Source organism: Gopherus flavomarginatus, chromosome 17, assembly GCF_025201925.1.
Source record: "Gopherus flavomarginatus isolate rGopFla2 chromosome 17, rGopFla2.mat.asm, whole genome shotgun sequence".
NCBI lineage: Eukaryota > Metazoa > Chordata > Testudines > Testudinidae > Gopherus > Gopherus flavomarginatus.
The window spans coordinates 5,773,381-5,787,288 of record NC_066633.1 but is presented as its reverse complement, the minus strand read 5'-3'; the positions used below and the strand labels follow the sequence as shown (position 1 = coordinate 5,787,288).

General features: G+C 43.7%; 1 protein-coding gene across 1 annotated transcript; it reads right to left on the bottom strand.

Annotated features, from left to right (window-relative positions):
- Positions 1–12,861: 12,861 nt before the first annotated feature.
- ATP5MK (ATP synthase membrane subunit k) lies at positions 12,862–13,165 on the bottom strand. Its single transcript, XM_050926714.1, is given in 1 exon segment — positions 12,862–13,165. A coding segment is annotated over 1 exon segment (180 nt). The 5' UTR covers positions 13,147–13,165; the 3' UTR covers positions 12,862–12,966.
- Between the last annotated feature and the right edge of the window lie 743 nt (positions 13,166–13,908).

Below are 13,908 nucleotides of genomic sequence, written 5' to 3'. Positions count from 1 at the left end.
TCTGGATTCAAGTGGTGGCCTTGTGGCCTTGCGCCCCAGACCAGCAGGTCCCTAAGTCAGTAGTTCTCATACCGCGGTCCCAGGACGTCTTGCTGGTGGTCTGCAGAGAGCTGGCCACATAGTGCTGGCTCTCTTCCTTGCTTCCAGCTCCTGAATTGTACCGATGGGCAGCTAAAAACATGTAAAATACTCCCCCAGCATCGCTTGTCCGTGAGAGCAATGGCTGCCATCACCGGCATGCAGTCACCAATGGGAGGGGCGGCGGTCTGAGCTATCAGTTATACTAGCTTATCAAGCCGCTGGCTCCTGCTTCCACTCTGTCGTGCCGATGGCCTTTGTCTATGTGGGGGTTTGGGTCGCCTGCTCGTCCGCTTCTCCCCTCAGCCTCTCTGTGCTCTCTCCCTCGCTGCCCTTCCCCGCCCCTCCAAACCTGTTTTTGACGGTGTGCCCGGGGTCACTCCTGTCAGGCACCGGTGAGCAGGGCCAGTGGCTCTTCTGTTCATTCTGGTGCTGTACCCACCCTTCCCACCCTGTTTGTCTGATTTGTCCCCCTGTCTGTCAGGTAGATGGGAGCACCCTGCAGCCAGGCCTGTCGTCTTTGGTATATGACTGTGCAGCACCCTGATCCTACAGGGGTTCCTCCGTGCTCCCCCAAATAACAACCTATAGACTAGGCTGCCGAATAAAGACCCACTTGGCCCACATATCATGTTTCCCTCATGGGTTTGACAGCTGCCTGTGACCGGCAGCCTGAGAAGAGACTGCAGCAGGGAGGAGGGGGAAGGGTGCTAAGTATCTCCGGTTGCTGTCAGCTAAAGAGAGAGAGAGAGAACAACCCCCTCAGTGATCTGCAGCAGGTCAACAGCTTGGCAAAGCACCAGCTGTACAGGGTGTTCCAGCTGAGCAGAGCTGTTTTTATATGCAGAGAGGCTACTGGAGCAGTGGAGAGCCAGGGCTGCGTGTGCACAAGCACTCCCTCAAAACAGGCTTTGCTCACCTCATCTCAGTAGCTGGCACGGGCTGCTCTTTGGGTAGCCTGAGACAGGCAAAGCCAGTCCAGATTCGTGGTGCATTTGCAATAAACAGTGAAATGGGGAGTGGGGGGTGGGGGCTCTGTATTGCTTTGATCTGTGCTGCCCTCAGAGCTGGTTGAAGCACCCGCTGGGCATTGCAAAGACCAGGCCTCACTCTAGCTTACGTCGTCGGTCTCAGAACCTCAGCCCAATTCCTCAGGTCACAGAGTCAGAGAGTTTAAGACCAGCTAGGCTAAGCTCCTGTATATCACAGGCCACCACCCCCACCCAGCACCCTCACGCTAAACCCAACAACCAGAATGAGACCCAAGTATCAGCCCACAGGACACTAGCCTATGACGTGCCACAGGCAGAGAAGAGGAGGAGGAGAGGCACCAGGGAGCCTGAGACCCCAGCAATGGCACAGAAATGGACTGGGCAAATGGGGGGAGTGTTAGCTGAGCAGAGGCTTTGGTGAAATCTGATTGATCTCCTTGTCCAGGCTCTGTGTGCGCTGGGTAAATGGTACAGCTGGTTTTTTGTATTTTTTTTTTTTACAGATGTTTACTTGTTCGTCATTAGTGTTAAGCTCGCTGATCACTATTACGGTGGTTCTAGGGATGATCATTAAAACATGCAATGGGCTGTTTAATAATAATGCTTAGAGCATGCAGTTAGCTTCGCATTATGGGGAAGTTTAAGCTTAAGCCCAATTAGTCCCTGAATATGCCCAGTTGTGCAAACTATTAGGCAAACTACAGGCTCCCCTGGAGTCTGGCATTCTGCTAGCAAGCCACTTCTATCCCGAAGCCAAATTAAAATCCTATTGTGCTGCTGCTGTTCATATTTCATGCTCTTGTTTCCAACAATTAAATTGTGACATTTAGCCAAACTTTATGAGGAAACAAGACCACCTCCTTTACCAGCTGAGAGAAGAATTCCGATAATCAACCTCCCTTGTGGCTCCTAGATACTATGGTGATGGTCACGCTACAAACTGCAGTGGACTGGATTAGATAAAATGATGGAGAAGTGGGGTGGGGAGCCTACAGAACAATTGTAAGCTTTTTCGTTTCTTTTTTTTTTTCCCCAGATATAAATCATTGCACCAGATCCTCAGCTGGTGGAAATCAGCATAGTTCTACTTATGTCAATAGAGCTAAGCTCATTTACACCAGGTCAAAATCTAGCCCAAAATGTATTTTCTCCTGATCTTTAAAAGCAAAAATGTTAATACTAATGTAATTCTGACTTACATTACTGTACAAACACTGAGGACCTGGTTCTGCCACCCTTCCTCACCTTGAGAAGGTGCTTACTCTCTGAGTAGCTCATTGATTGCTAATTTGTTCTGCCAGCCCCCACACCCCAAGTTCCTGTGAGCTAGGGTTATTAATCCATTTGAGGGGTTTTCTTTCTCTTTCAGGTGAATTGGATGCTGGTGAAAAATAACAAGAGTGGCAGTTCTGGAGTGAGAATTCCTCTGTAGCCAAACACAATGTACAGCCTAGGCAGCAGCAGTGCAAGCTATCCCGTGCCACCTTGCACAGCCTCAATTCTGGCCTGGATAGAGGAAACCCCTAAGTAGGTGAGAGGGGTGTCGCATCCCTCTGACCCATTGAATCCGTGGCCTTTCTGCTGAGACAGTTGGGCTGGTGGAGCGTGGTGATGTGGATACATGTCTACAGACAAGGTCTGAAAACCGCAAAGCCCATGTCGCTAAGCAGCCATCAGATGGAAATAACTTTTGGTCCCAACCATCCTGTACTGGATGGCAGCTGGCGAGATGGAAGGGAAAGTGCCAGACACAGTCCCCTGTGCTATTTAGATTCCTTTCTAACCCTTGTGTTTCCACAAGCAACAGTGGGTCTGGGGTGGAAAGACTGGAGTTCAAGCAACATCCTCTAGCACTTTGTATTCCCCCTTTCAAGCCTGAAATGTCTGGGGCCTGAATCTGATCTCACTTTCAAGGCAAGAGTAATCCATGGCAGCCAGCATGGTTCATACAGTCATAGAGTTTAAGGCCACAAGGGACTAACTGACTATTTAGTCTGACCTCCTGCATTGCACACGCCTCTAACACCTGCACACTAAACCCAATTGTGATCAGGCAGCCTCATGCTTCTTCTGATCACATTGAAGCAAGCCTCCTCCAAGCACCAAAAAAAATACCATTTAGGTATGGCACATGGGGTGTCACAGAGGGCCCGAACTCCAAATTACAGGCTTGCAAAGGCTACCGGATTCCTCTTGCATGTTTTTAACTAGATCCCAGCTGTTCTTTAAACAATCTCTTCCTAATGTAATAAGGCACACTGCTGAAAGGAGCTTCTCTCACATGAGAAGGGCAGAAATTGATATAAAATTATCTGTGTTGCCTGGAATTCTGACTAGATAAACCCAGATGGGGGGAAGGGGGAAAACAAGCTTGTTTAAAAAAAAATGACTATTTGGTCACTGCTTAAAAGTTGGTACTTAGAAATTCCATGAATTTTAAAATAAAGACATCATGAGATTTGAACATTCTCTGAATACACACAAACTGCGGTATCTAATACCTTCCTTGCCAATTAAAGAACTGCACTGGAAAGCAGAGTATGTTAAGTATTATACTGATAGAGTAGTTAAACAGGATAATAGGAACTGTGTTTGTCAGGGTTGGAATCAAGGTATAGAGACAATACATAAACAAGGTCATTACCAACCATGGTAAGCAGAGATAGAAATTTTCATAAATAGCTCCACAAAAGACTTTGTATATTTACAACAACCCTGCAGAATGGTTTGGAACACAATCAGAGGGCTTTGAGAATGATTCTGGGAGTTAAATATCACTGCACAAATATGTTTTACATCACTACAGCCATAAAGCCAGCTTCTAGGTGCTCTGAGTCAAAGTGAGGCTGGAGCTTAGACTTCTGCACCCCTTCACTGATTAACCAGAATGGGAGATGGCAAACAGTTTGAGGCAGAGCACAATGAAGGCAAATAAAAAAGGGTTTTCAGACAATGGGGTGTAAAAATAATTGTATAATCATCATGCTGATTCTTTATTTGCACTATGCTAGCACACACAGGTCATTTGTGACCCCACTGCGCTGAGCACTACACGAAGTCATACAACTACAGCTGCTAGAAAATTTTCTCAAGGAATGTTTTTCCCTGGGAAAATGCTATTTCATCAACACCAAATTTTTCCATGGGATTTTCAATGAAATTTGGTTTCGGAATAAAAAGTGTTTTGGTAAGATTGAAGCAGAACACTTTGACCTCAGTCAAATGGAATACTTATTTTCAAAGGACATTTGTTTGGAAATTAATTTTTTTTGTATTATTACTTATTATGTTGTTTTAAAAAGTCCGAACTGGAAAAAAAAAGGTTTTGATTTTGTTTACATGGAATATCTTGATTGACCCAAAATGAATTTTTTTTCAAAGATCTTTCGTGAGACATTTTGATTTGGTTTTGGTTCTTGTTCCAGTTTGGAATGGAAACAAATTTTGAACCATTGGAATGTCCCAGGGGATAGAAATTCCACGTTTTGACCAGCTCTAGTCACAATATCTGTAATGTTATCTCAGATACATAGGAGCTAGATCCTCAGTGGAGGGTTTATATAAGCTGAGGATCTGGGTCACAAGAATCTCCCAGAAGGAACTATTCTGATCATCTGGTCCAACCTACTAAATTATACAGGCCAGAGAATTTCACCCAGTGGTTCCCCCATCAAGCCCCTAAGACTCTTGGTGGATTCTTTTCTGCCTGGGGGCTCCCTGCCTCCTCCATGTGCAAACAGAGTCACAGACTGAAATGAACATGGTTTTTGTGTGTGTGTAATTTTCAGTCTACTGTTCTCTGGCAGGTGCAGTAGAAAAACAGAGGAAGGAGGGGAGCAAGAAAGGAATTATTCTTTAGCATTTATGAGAGCAGCAGACAGAGGGATGCAAATGTCAGGACCCTCCATGGCTGGAAATCACATAGAAGGAGTGAATTGGTGAGTCCACCCTCTTGATATTACCAAATAAAGATCAACCACTAGTGGAAACATGCCCTGCTTCCCAAGCTGAGATGTAAAGTTAAGAGCAAATGAAATTCATGTCCCTTCCCCATGTCGTAGTTGATGAAGATGACAAAAAAGACAGACTTTTCCAGATGGTTTGAAATGTAAATCAAAAATGGAGAAATTAATCTGGGCACTTTCCACTCACCCATGTGTCTTTAACATATTAACCTCAAAGCCAAATGAGAGGGTTCCTGCAAGACTCAGGACAGACAGAGGGTATAAATAAAGTTCACAGCCAACCAATGGAGGCTGCTGATACCTGAAGGCGGGTAGAATCTCCTTCATGATAGAGAGCAGACAGGACTCAGTGGTAATGAATATAGAGATTCCTTCTTGAGGCGGCTGTACCCAGGCAGATCCTGTGGTTCTCTCTGGTTCCTTTTGTTACAACACAGGGTCACTGAGAAGTCATATAAGAAACTGCTGACTACATGACAGCAGCGTATGAAGATGCTGCTCAGATCCAATGTGCCAATGGTAATGCGTATGATTCAAAACAGCATAGTCAGAGCAACCCTGCATGCCCCGGGGAGCCACCTCTGCAAGGAATTCAGACCCTGTGTAAAGTAATTGCAAGTTATCATCATCCAAAGCATATTTATTGCTTTAATTTCAATAAATAGGTATTTTGTATTTACGAAAACTTTACTCTGCAACTTCCGCAAAATCTGAAACGAAGCTATACAGAAGCAGCTGGGGCACTATCCATAATAAAATGCTAATTGCAATTCATAAATTATATTGTGCTGCACAGGACTATTGAGGAGCCCTGAATGAAATGTAGTGTTCGATTTATCCTATGCATGCTGCCAACTTTGCTGCCAGCCTCCTCCATGTCCCCCTGTGTTATTTTGTCATTTCTGTACTATCACCAATTCATCACAAAGGCAACTGAACCCTCTGATGTCCACCCCCACAGGTGACTGTGTCCTCGTTACTCTATGACTTCTGAATTAAATTGTCAAAACACATTACGGAGAAAAATATTGTGAAGGGAAAGTTCTTTATCCCATCCGAGGCGTGCATCTGTTTGATTGGAGGAAGACAAATTTGCTTCATTATCCTTTCCACTAACATATTTCTTCACTCAAAGCCATCAGGAAAGATACTCAGTGCCGAAGTCTTGAAATAAATGATGATCTTCCTGCAGTAGGTGTGTATGCCAAAGAGACCCTTGGAAATGAGTCTTCTGTTCTTTGGAAACAACTTTCACTTCATACCTGCCAAACTCACTACACCCAACACATATCTTGCTGGGTATTTATCCATAAGGGATATCATATGAGGTGTCTACAGAAAGCTCATAACTTGTCAAAACTCATAATCATACCAAGATGTATGTACGGGTAGTATTTAAGGAACTTTGTGTGTATATTCAAGGTATATTTTCTGGTCTTGGAGTTGATGGTCATGGCCCAGTCATGCCACGGGGAGTTGTCACTCTGCCCTGTCTGGCCCATGATGCAATATAAGGTTCCATTGCTTAGCCTCTTGCAATACTAACACATTGAATGGGAAACCATCGGAGGCCACGACAAAGAGTCGAAACTGCTTAAAGGTAAAATAGAAACACTGCAGCAAGACAGGATTCGCCCTGTCTGTGGATAGAAACAATAGACTGTTCAGTATCACAGAGTGAGGGGAAGGATGTTCTGGATCGATTCACTGAGGAAACCCTCAGTGGGGAGCACGGATGAGAGGGGACATTCATGGATGCTTGGATCCTGGATTGTCTGAAATCAGCCAGCTCTTCAAAAGACTGTACTTTCAGGGGAAAATCAGTTGTATTGGATAGGAAAGGAACCACTGATAAGTGTAGACCCAGATTCACGTTCTGTGTTTTGTTTTGAATTGTGACCACTTGTTTCCACCATTCTCTCCTCTTTCTAGTTATTTATTTATTCTTTCTTAAATAAATCTACTTTTCCTTTACTGTAGGTGGTCACACAAGTGATGTGTGGTTCGCAGGAGTGGGGGTTTATGGTGAAACTGGTAAATTAGGGCACACTGCGCCTTTGGGGACAAAGGATCTGGAAGTTCTATGAGTAGCCAGTGACAGGGGAGTGATTCAAGGAGATTCAGCGATTGGGGTGCACCTGGCAAGGCAAGGGAAAGCCTGGCCTAGCCCAGAGGAGTGTGCTTGAGTGGCTGAAGGGCTGGCAGTGTCAGGGATCTGCTGCTGAGCAAGCAACAAGCAACACTCCCTCTTGCTGGAGGTGGACGGGGGTGAGAGGGCACGAGAAAGGAGCCAGTTCTCACCCCTACACAGACTCACTATAAGCCCCTTGATGGGAGTTCCCAGCTGGTTCCTACACTGCCCTTCTTGGGGCATCTGGAACAGAGAGTATGTCAGGAAAGGGAGCAGCCATAGCAAATGCATGCTAGGTATCCTCAACCAGTGTGTCATCTCTAGGGGACCAGAAACAGTTTGCAGATGTTAGAGCAGCCCTAACGCTACTCTGACTTGCACTTGGCACCATGAAGAGAATAAGGGAGGCATAACCAACTCCCTGACAGCTCCCCTCATCTCTGTTGGGACCATCATAAGGTAACATCAGAGAATCTGTCCCAAGATGTGTAGCAATTATGGCCTGGATACCCATTGAGAAGCACATGGCATAGCTCAAGAGGGGGTTGCAAAGGTGGGTGGTCTTTGCACTCCCCTCTGTACACGTCTGGTCCTTTGATGTAATTTAGAGCAGCCCCCAGGCCAAATCTGAGTCACATTAAATCAACAGGAGCTTTGCAATTTTCTTTGGGGAGACTAGTATTTGGCCCAGTCTCTGAAAACAAGGAGATTCGTGCTGCTGGAAGCAATCACCTAAAATAATTGAGCCAGAGACATAAAATGGCAGATGTGAGTTCTCAAAGGAAAAAAGACTTTGGTTTCCACCTTTCATCATTCAGACATTTGGTCTTTTAAGTATGGCATATTGGTAATAAAAAGCAGGTAACGCACTGTGCACTGTTTGGCTTTGGATGATATTAACATAATAAACATATTATATAGTTATTCTACTAAAGGGCAAATAAAGCAGGTAATGTCCCTCCTTTAAACAGACTATTTTTAAATGCTCACAGTTCTTTAGCTTTTATGATGCATTATCCACCAGTAGCCAAATTGCCCTGTATTTGCAACTTTATGGGCACATTTTTTCAAGCAAACAGGTGCTGCACTCAAAGCATGGAAATAAACCATTCAGCTTCAGTTTGGTATATAATGTTCATGTGCAAAACATGGCCAGAAAAAATCCTTTTCTCTGCTGTGGTTCCACGCTCCTCTCCAAACACACCTTAGCCCTTGTGGAGAAGGGGATATGTTCACCTGAAGTTGTTTGATAAGAGATGTTGTTCTAGGATAAATGTTGTTAAGTGAAATTGTATGATGGGGTATGTTGTTGGCCGAAACCTAGAAGAACATATGCTGCAGGATGCCCGGACACAGAGGCTCAGAGTCCGGGATGCGAGCTCCATCCCTGTTCTCATTGGGAACTTTGGGGAGTTGAATTTGAAGGGTGGTTGGCTGGCTCCTGAGCAGAGAGGGAGCAGGATCACAGAGGGGGTTAAGGAGCTAAACTGTGACTGGGAACCGGAACCACTGCCAGACTTTTCTAAGCTTAGGCTTTCTCTTTAGGAGAAGGAAGTAGAAGGGTCACTGCTCACTACTGTTATGTTTAATCTGGTCACATACAAGTTTAGTAGCTTTTAAACCCAGAAGACAGAGGCATAGTAAATCAGTGGGATTTTGAAGAGAGCCATAAGAACAGCCATACTGGGTCAGACCAATGATCCATCTAGCCCAGTCTCCTGTCTTCTGACAGTGGCCAATGCCAGGTGCTTCAGAGTGAATGAAAAGAACAGGTAATCATCAAGTGATTCATGCCCCATTCCCAGCTTCGGGCCCTTGAAATACAGTTAGGAAAAGCAGCCAGAATCACCTGATAGCCACAGGAAAGTATCCTGAGAGGAAGCTTAGAAGTGTAAACGACTGTACTGGTGACCCAGAGACACTGGTGTTGAAAAAGGTGTGTGCCAAGGAAGGGGTGGGTCGTCACAGTCCAGCACCAAGGTTGTGTCAAAGTCTACACAGCTTAGACTGGCGTAGAGCTCACTGCTGAATTTAGCCCATTGTGGAAATCGCCTGAGTGGTTCACTGTGTTTAAACATCTCCTAACAAAATATACTGGTTCCTCTTGGCTTAGGTGAGAGGAGCTGTGAGGACCTCAGCTGGCTGCATTGTTCATTCAGAATCCAAATGTTCATCTTCTCCCAGGACTGTGGAATCCATACAAGTCCCATTGAAGAAATAACAATAGTAATGATAATAAAAGTATGATTGATGGTTCTTTTAGGGAGGGAGATTGATTCTGTTGCTGGCAACCACAACAGGCCTAGAAAAGGCTGAGCCACAGCAGCAGCTATGCACAGACGTGTAAGTGCGGGAATGCTTTACGTTAGTAGAAAGTAGGTGTGAAGGGTCCCAGCCTAATGGAAGAACATCAAGGTGCCCAGGAAGTCTTGGGAACCAAAGGGCTAATCTACCCCCCATTGAAGTCAATGGGAAAACTGAGACTGACTTCAGCAGGAATTGGATCAAGGTGCAGATGTGCTGCGATGAGTAAACTGCTAAGGGTGGGGGAGTGGGGCATGTGTTTCAGCACCATGGAGAGGGGCAGTGAAACATACACAAAACTTCAAACTCCTCCTCCCTTTCTCCCCAGAAAAGAAAACATAAATGAGTTCCTTCTGGTAAGAATTGCCCAGGTAAAAGCACCAGGCTGAACCACAAGCAAAACCACAAAGTGCTTTTGTACCTATTATTATTTGGTTATTTGACTTGTATCGATGAGCAGAGATAATCGCTAATGAGAAAGGATTTCTGGCACTGTCAGCCAAGGGTGAAAGATGTTTAGCCTGGGTATGGGAAGGAGGGATATCATACTGCAATGTCACAGCCCTTCTTCTCTTTCTTTTGTTATTCCATTAATAATGGAGGGGATCCCTGTCAATAGATGTGAAGGTAAAACCAGGCAGCATATTCAAATAGCTGATGGGTAAAGTAATGGTCTTTTATATGGGAAGACAATCTATTCATCAGCTGGAAGGCTCTTGCAGTCTCTCCCCAGAAAAAAGAACAGGAGTTCTTTATACATACAGAGAATACATAAATATCTCCTGTCTGTGTGTTCTATTCTATGCATCCGAAGAAGTGAGCTGTCGCTCACGAAAGCTCATGCTGAAATAAATTTGTTAGTCTCTAAGGTGCCACAAGTACTCCTGTTCTTTTTGCGGATACAGACTAACATGGCTGCTACTCTGAAATCTCTCCCCAGAGTTGATGGTAGGTGGCAGGGAATCATCTAAGGGGAAATTTGCTCCCTCTTGTGGTCTGTTAAAGCTGAGATCTCAGAGGCTTTAGGATGGTGTGCAAGATGCAGTTGTTCAATTTGACTTTGTAACTAGGGCTAATAGCTGGGTGGGTATTTATTGGCTTGAGGGACATGACAGTATTGGGTAACAACTAGTTAATTTTAGTTGCCAATCAAGTTTGTTTTAATGGCTATAAATTTACCCACATACTTTCATTATGCATGTGATACAGAATACAGTAGAACCCCTATTTTATGAACTAATTGAGGACTGAGGAGTTCATAAAATTTAAAGTTCATAAAATTGAACATCTCCAAATTACAGCAGGTAGGGTATGTACATTGCACTATGATACACTACATTAGACACATCAATATTCTACCATGGAAAAAGGTACTATGTAAGTGCAGCATGTATTTTTTTTATAATTGTATTTATTTATGATGATGATCTTGAGATGGGAGTCAGGTGGAGTGAAGATGGAATAAAACAGTGTAAAGACTGCTTTGGCCATAATCTTTTCAAGACAAGACCATGTCATTCTAAATATACAGTTGTTTAGCATTCTGATTTTTGCTACAATCACCTTCACTCTACTCTGTATATATTATGACTCTCAGGGACATGGTGGGGCATGATTGTAGCAAAATTGTCTTCAAAAGAAATAATAATAATAATTAATAATGACAAATAATAAAATCCCTAGCTCTTAGTGCATTTCATCAGTCAAGCTGAAAGAACTGATACAGGTTTGGTGTGCAATCAGAAGTGGGGTGCCCCACAGTCAGTAGCCATGTGCCTGCGTACAATTGGGGAGGTACAATGGGCCTTTCAGAATTATTGACCAGACCCTTCACCTTGAGAAATAAACGTTCAGTGCACAAACCCACCAAGCCACTGGGAGTGTTTGGATTTATTTTTTCCAGAAAGCTTCATCTGCCTGTCAGCCACACTTCATATTTCCAGTAATCCTGCCTTCCTTTTTAACAAATCCTAAATACAGTCTATTGTCTCCCCCAAATGGCCAAATTGAAAACTTCCTGTAAAGTCCCACAACTTCCAGGGGGTTTGTAGAAGTAGATGCCCAAATGTTGATGAAAGATCTAGTTACCTATACATCAGGGTTTTTTAAAACAGGAAACCGATGTGCCTACTGAAATGGAAGAACACAAAAATAATATCCATTATTGTACAGCTACTGTTTTCAGTCTTTTACCCATCTCTGGGAATATCATAGTGCAAATGTAAGGTATCTTTAACAATAATTTCAAAAGAAAATACTTGACTGGACTTTCTTATGTTTGTCTCATACTCCTCATCTTTTTATTTTTTCATTTAATTACCTATATGTGTTTCTAATTGTCTTTTCTTCTTAAATTGGCCTGAAGTCAATTGATTTAACGTAACAAATTTTTTAGCTTTATGTATTTAGCCATGTATTTCCTTTGAACTGCTTAGATGTGTTTAGAGCATAATTTAGCATAATTTTTATCATTATCTGAAAAATGTTGTTTTTTGTTTATCTAATCCATCATTTATCTGCCTATCCAAGCATTTATATTGAGCTCATCACCATAGTATCTGATTACCTAAGGACAGGTTATTTTGTTCTGGGAGTCTGTAAGAACCAAAATTTCAGAAAATATCTGGTAATTGAGTAATAAAAAGGAAAGGTGATGTTTGAACATTTATAATATCTAGTTGCTATACAGACTCCATAGATCACAACATCCTGCATCCTTCAGAAAGGAAGATAAGTGTCTACATAAGGTAAGTATCCAGCCCCCATTACTGTAATATCTTAGTGCCTCACATTTTTTTTAAAGTGTATCTGTCCTTACAACAGCCCTGTGAGGCTTGGAAGTATTGTTTTATTTGCAGGTGCGGACCAGAGGCACAGAGAGACTAAGGGGGCTGCCCGGATCACACACAAAGTACATGGTGGAGGAAGGAATTCAACCACACACTCCAAAGTCTCAGGCTAGAGCCCTAGCCACTGAACTACCCTGCCTCTCTGTCTGTCCAGTCTATAGATGGAGAAAGAGAGGCACAAACAGGTGAAATTACTTATTCTGAAATTACAGAGACTCTTTTACTATCTTCATTACAAAACATGGTCGCGTGGAATTCTCCTAAAATGACATCATCTCTTTTATTCATATATCAACAAGAGGAATCAAAGAATATCAGGGTTGGAAGGGACCTCAGGCGGTCATCTGGTCAAAGCAGGACCAGTCCCCAGACAGATTTTTACCCCAGTTCCCTAAATGGCCCCCTCAGAGATTGAGCTCACAACCCTGTGCAAACCACTGGAAGGGCTGAGTGTTAGGGTATCTCTGACACCTAAGTCCTAACTTTGAACCCAGCCAATTAGTGGTAGGGTGGATGCCTATGGGAATTTTTGTCGTGTAGGGTTTTTTTTATGTTTTGTTTGTTTTATTGAAATATACATAATAGTACATCAATTCCTGTTTCCATTGCAAGATGAGATCCAATACTAACACACATACCAGCAACCACTATTTTTCTGTCACCGCTGGAGTTTGTTTTTTAGGCTTTAGTTTGAAATATAAGATGACCATGGCAATGCTTGCATATGTAGCTATTACATAATTCCGTCTGCGTGTTATGGTGTAGGAATTGAAGTATTTCTAAATACCAGTGAACTTGTGCTGTGTTCCAGAGTCATGTCCTGCCATGGTTGCTAGTCCTGCCGCCCGCTCTTGTAGTTGTGAGAGAGAAAAAACTGAGACAGGTAGAATAGACAGATAACAGTGGATTATTTCGTAACCAGGACTACAACTCCCATAATGCACTTGTGGTTAATTTTTTTCTAACTGACTACTACTCCAACAATGCACTTGGGCTTCATTTCCTGACTAAGACTACAATTCCCATAATGCATGTAGGGTTGTTTTTAAATAGGGTCTACTACTCCCATAATGCACTTGGCCCATTTAATTTCCTGGCAGGGACTACAAATCCCACCACGCACTTGCAACTCACTTGGAAGTCCCTTGTATTCAGAGAGAGAACGTGCAACCCCCACAATGCCCTGGGACTACAACTGTTTACAGTGCACCATGCCTTTTTTCTGGGTGCGGGCTTCAACCCCCATCAGAAACCAGGAGGTGTCCTGCCTCCCTCCCCAGGTAAAAAACTACAGCTCCCAGAGTGCACTGGCCTCCCTTCTGGAATAAGGTTCCCAATTTTAGTTGGACATATCCCTGGAGGTTTCATCTCATGACATAATCTTTAATTAAAAGTAATTTTTAATTCCTGGAGGGTTGACAGCTGGAGAGGGAGGTAGAGGGGAAACCTACAGCCTCCAACAAGCACCCGGGCCCGCACTTCCAGAGAGGTGTCAAAGTCTGGCAGGCAGTGGAGGGTGGAGAAAACTACGAGTCCCAGCATGCAGTGCGTCTTCCACTTCCGGTGTTGTGTGAAACGCCCGGAGGCCG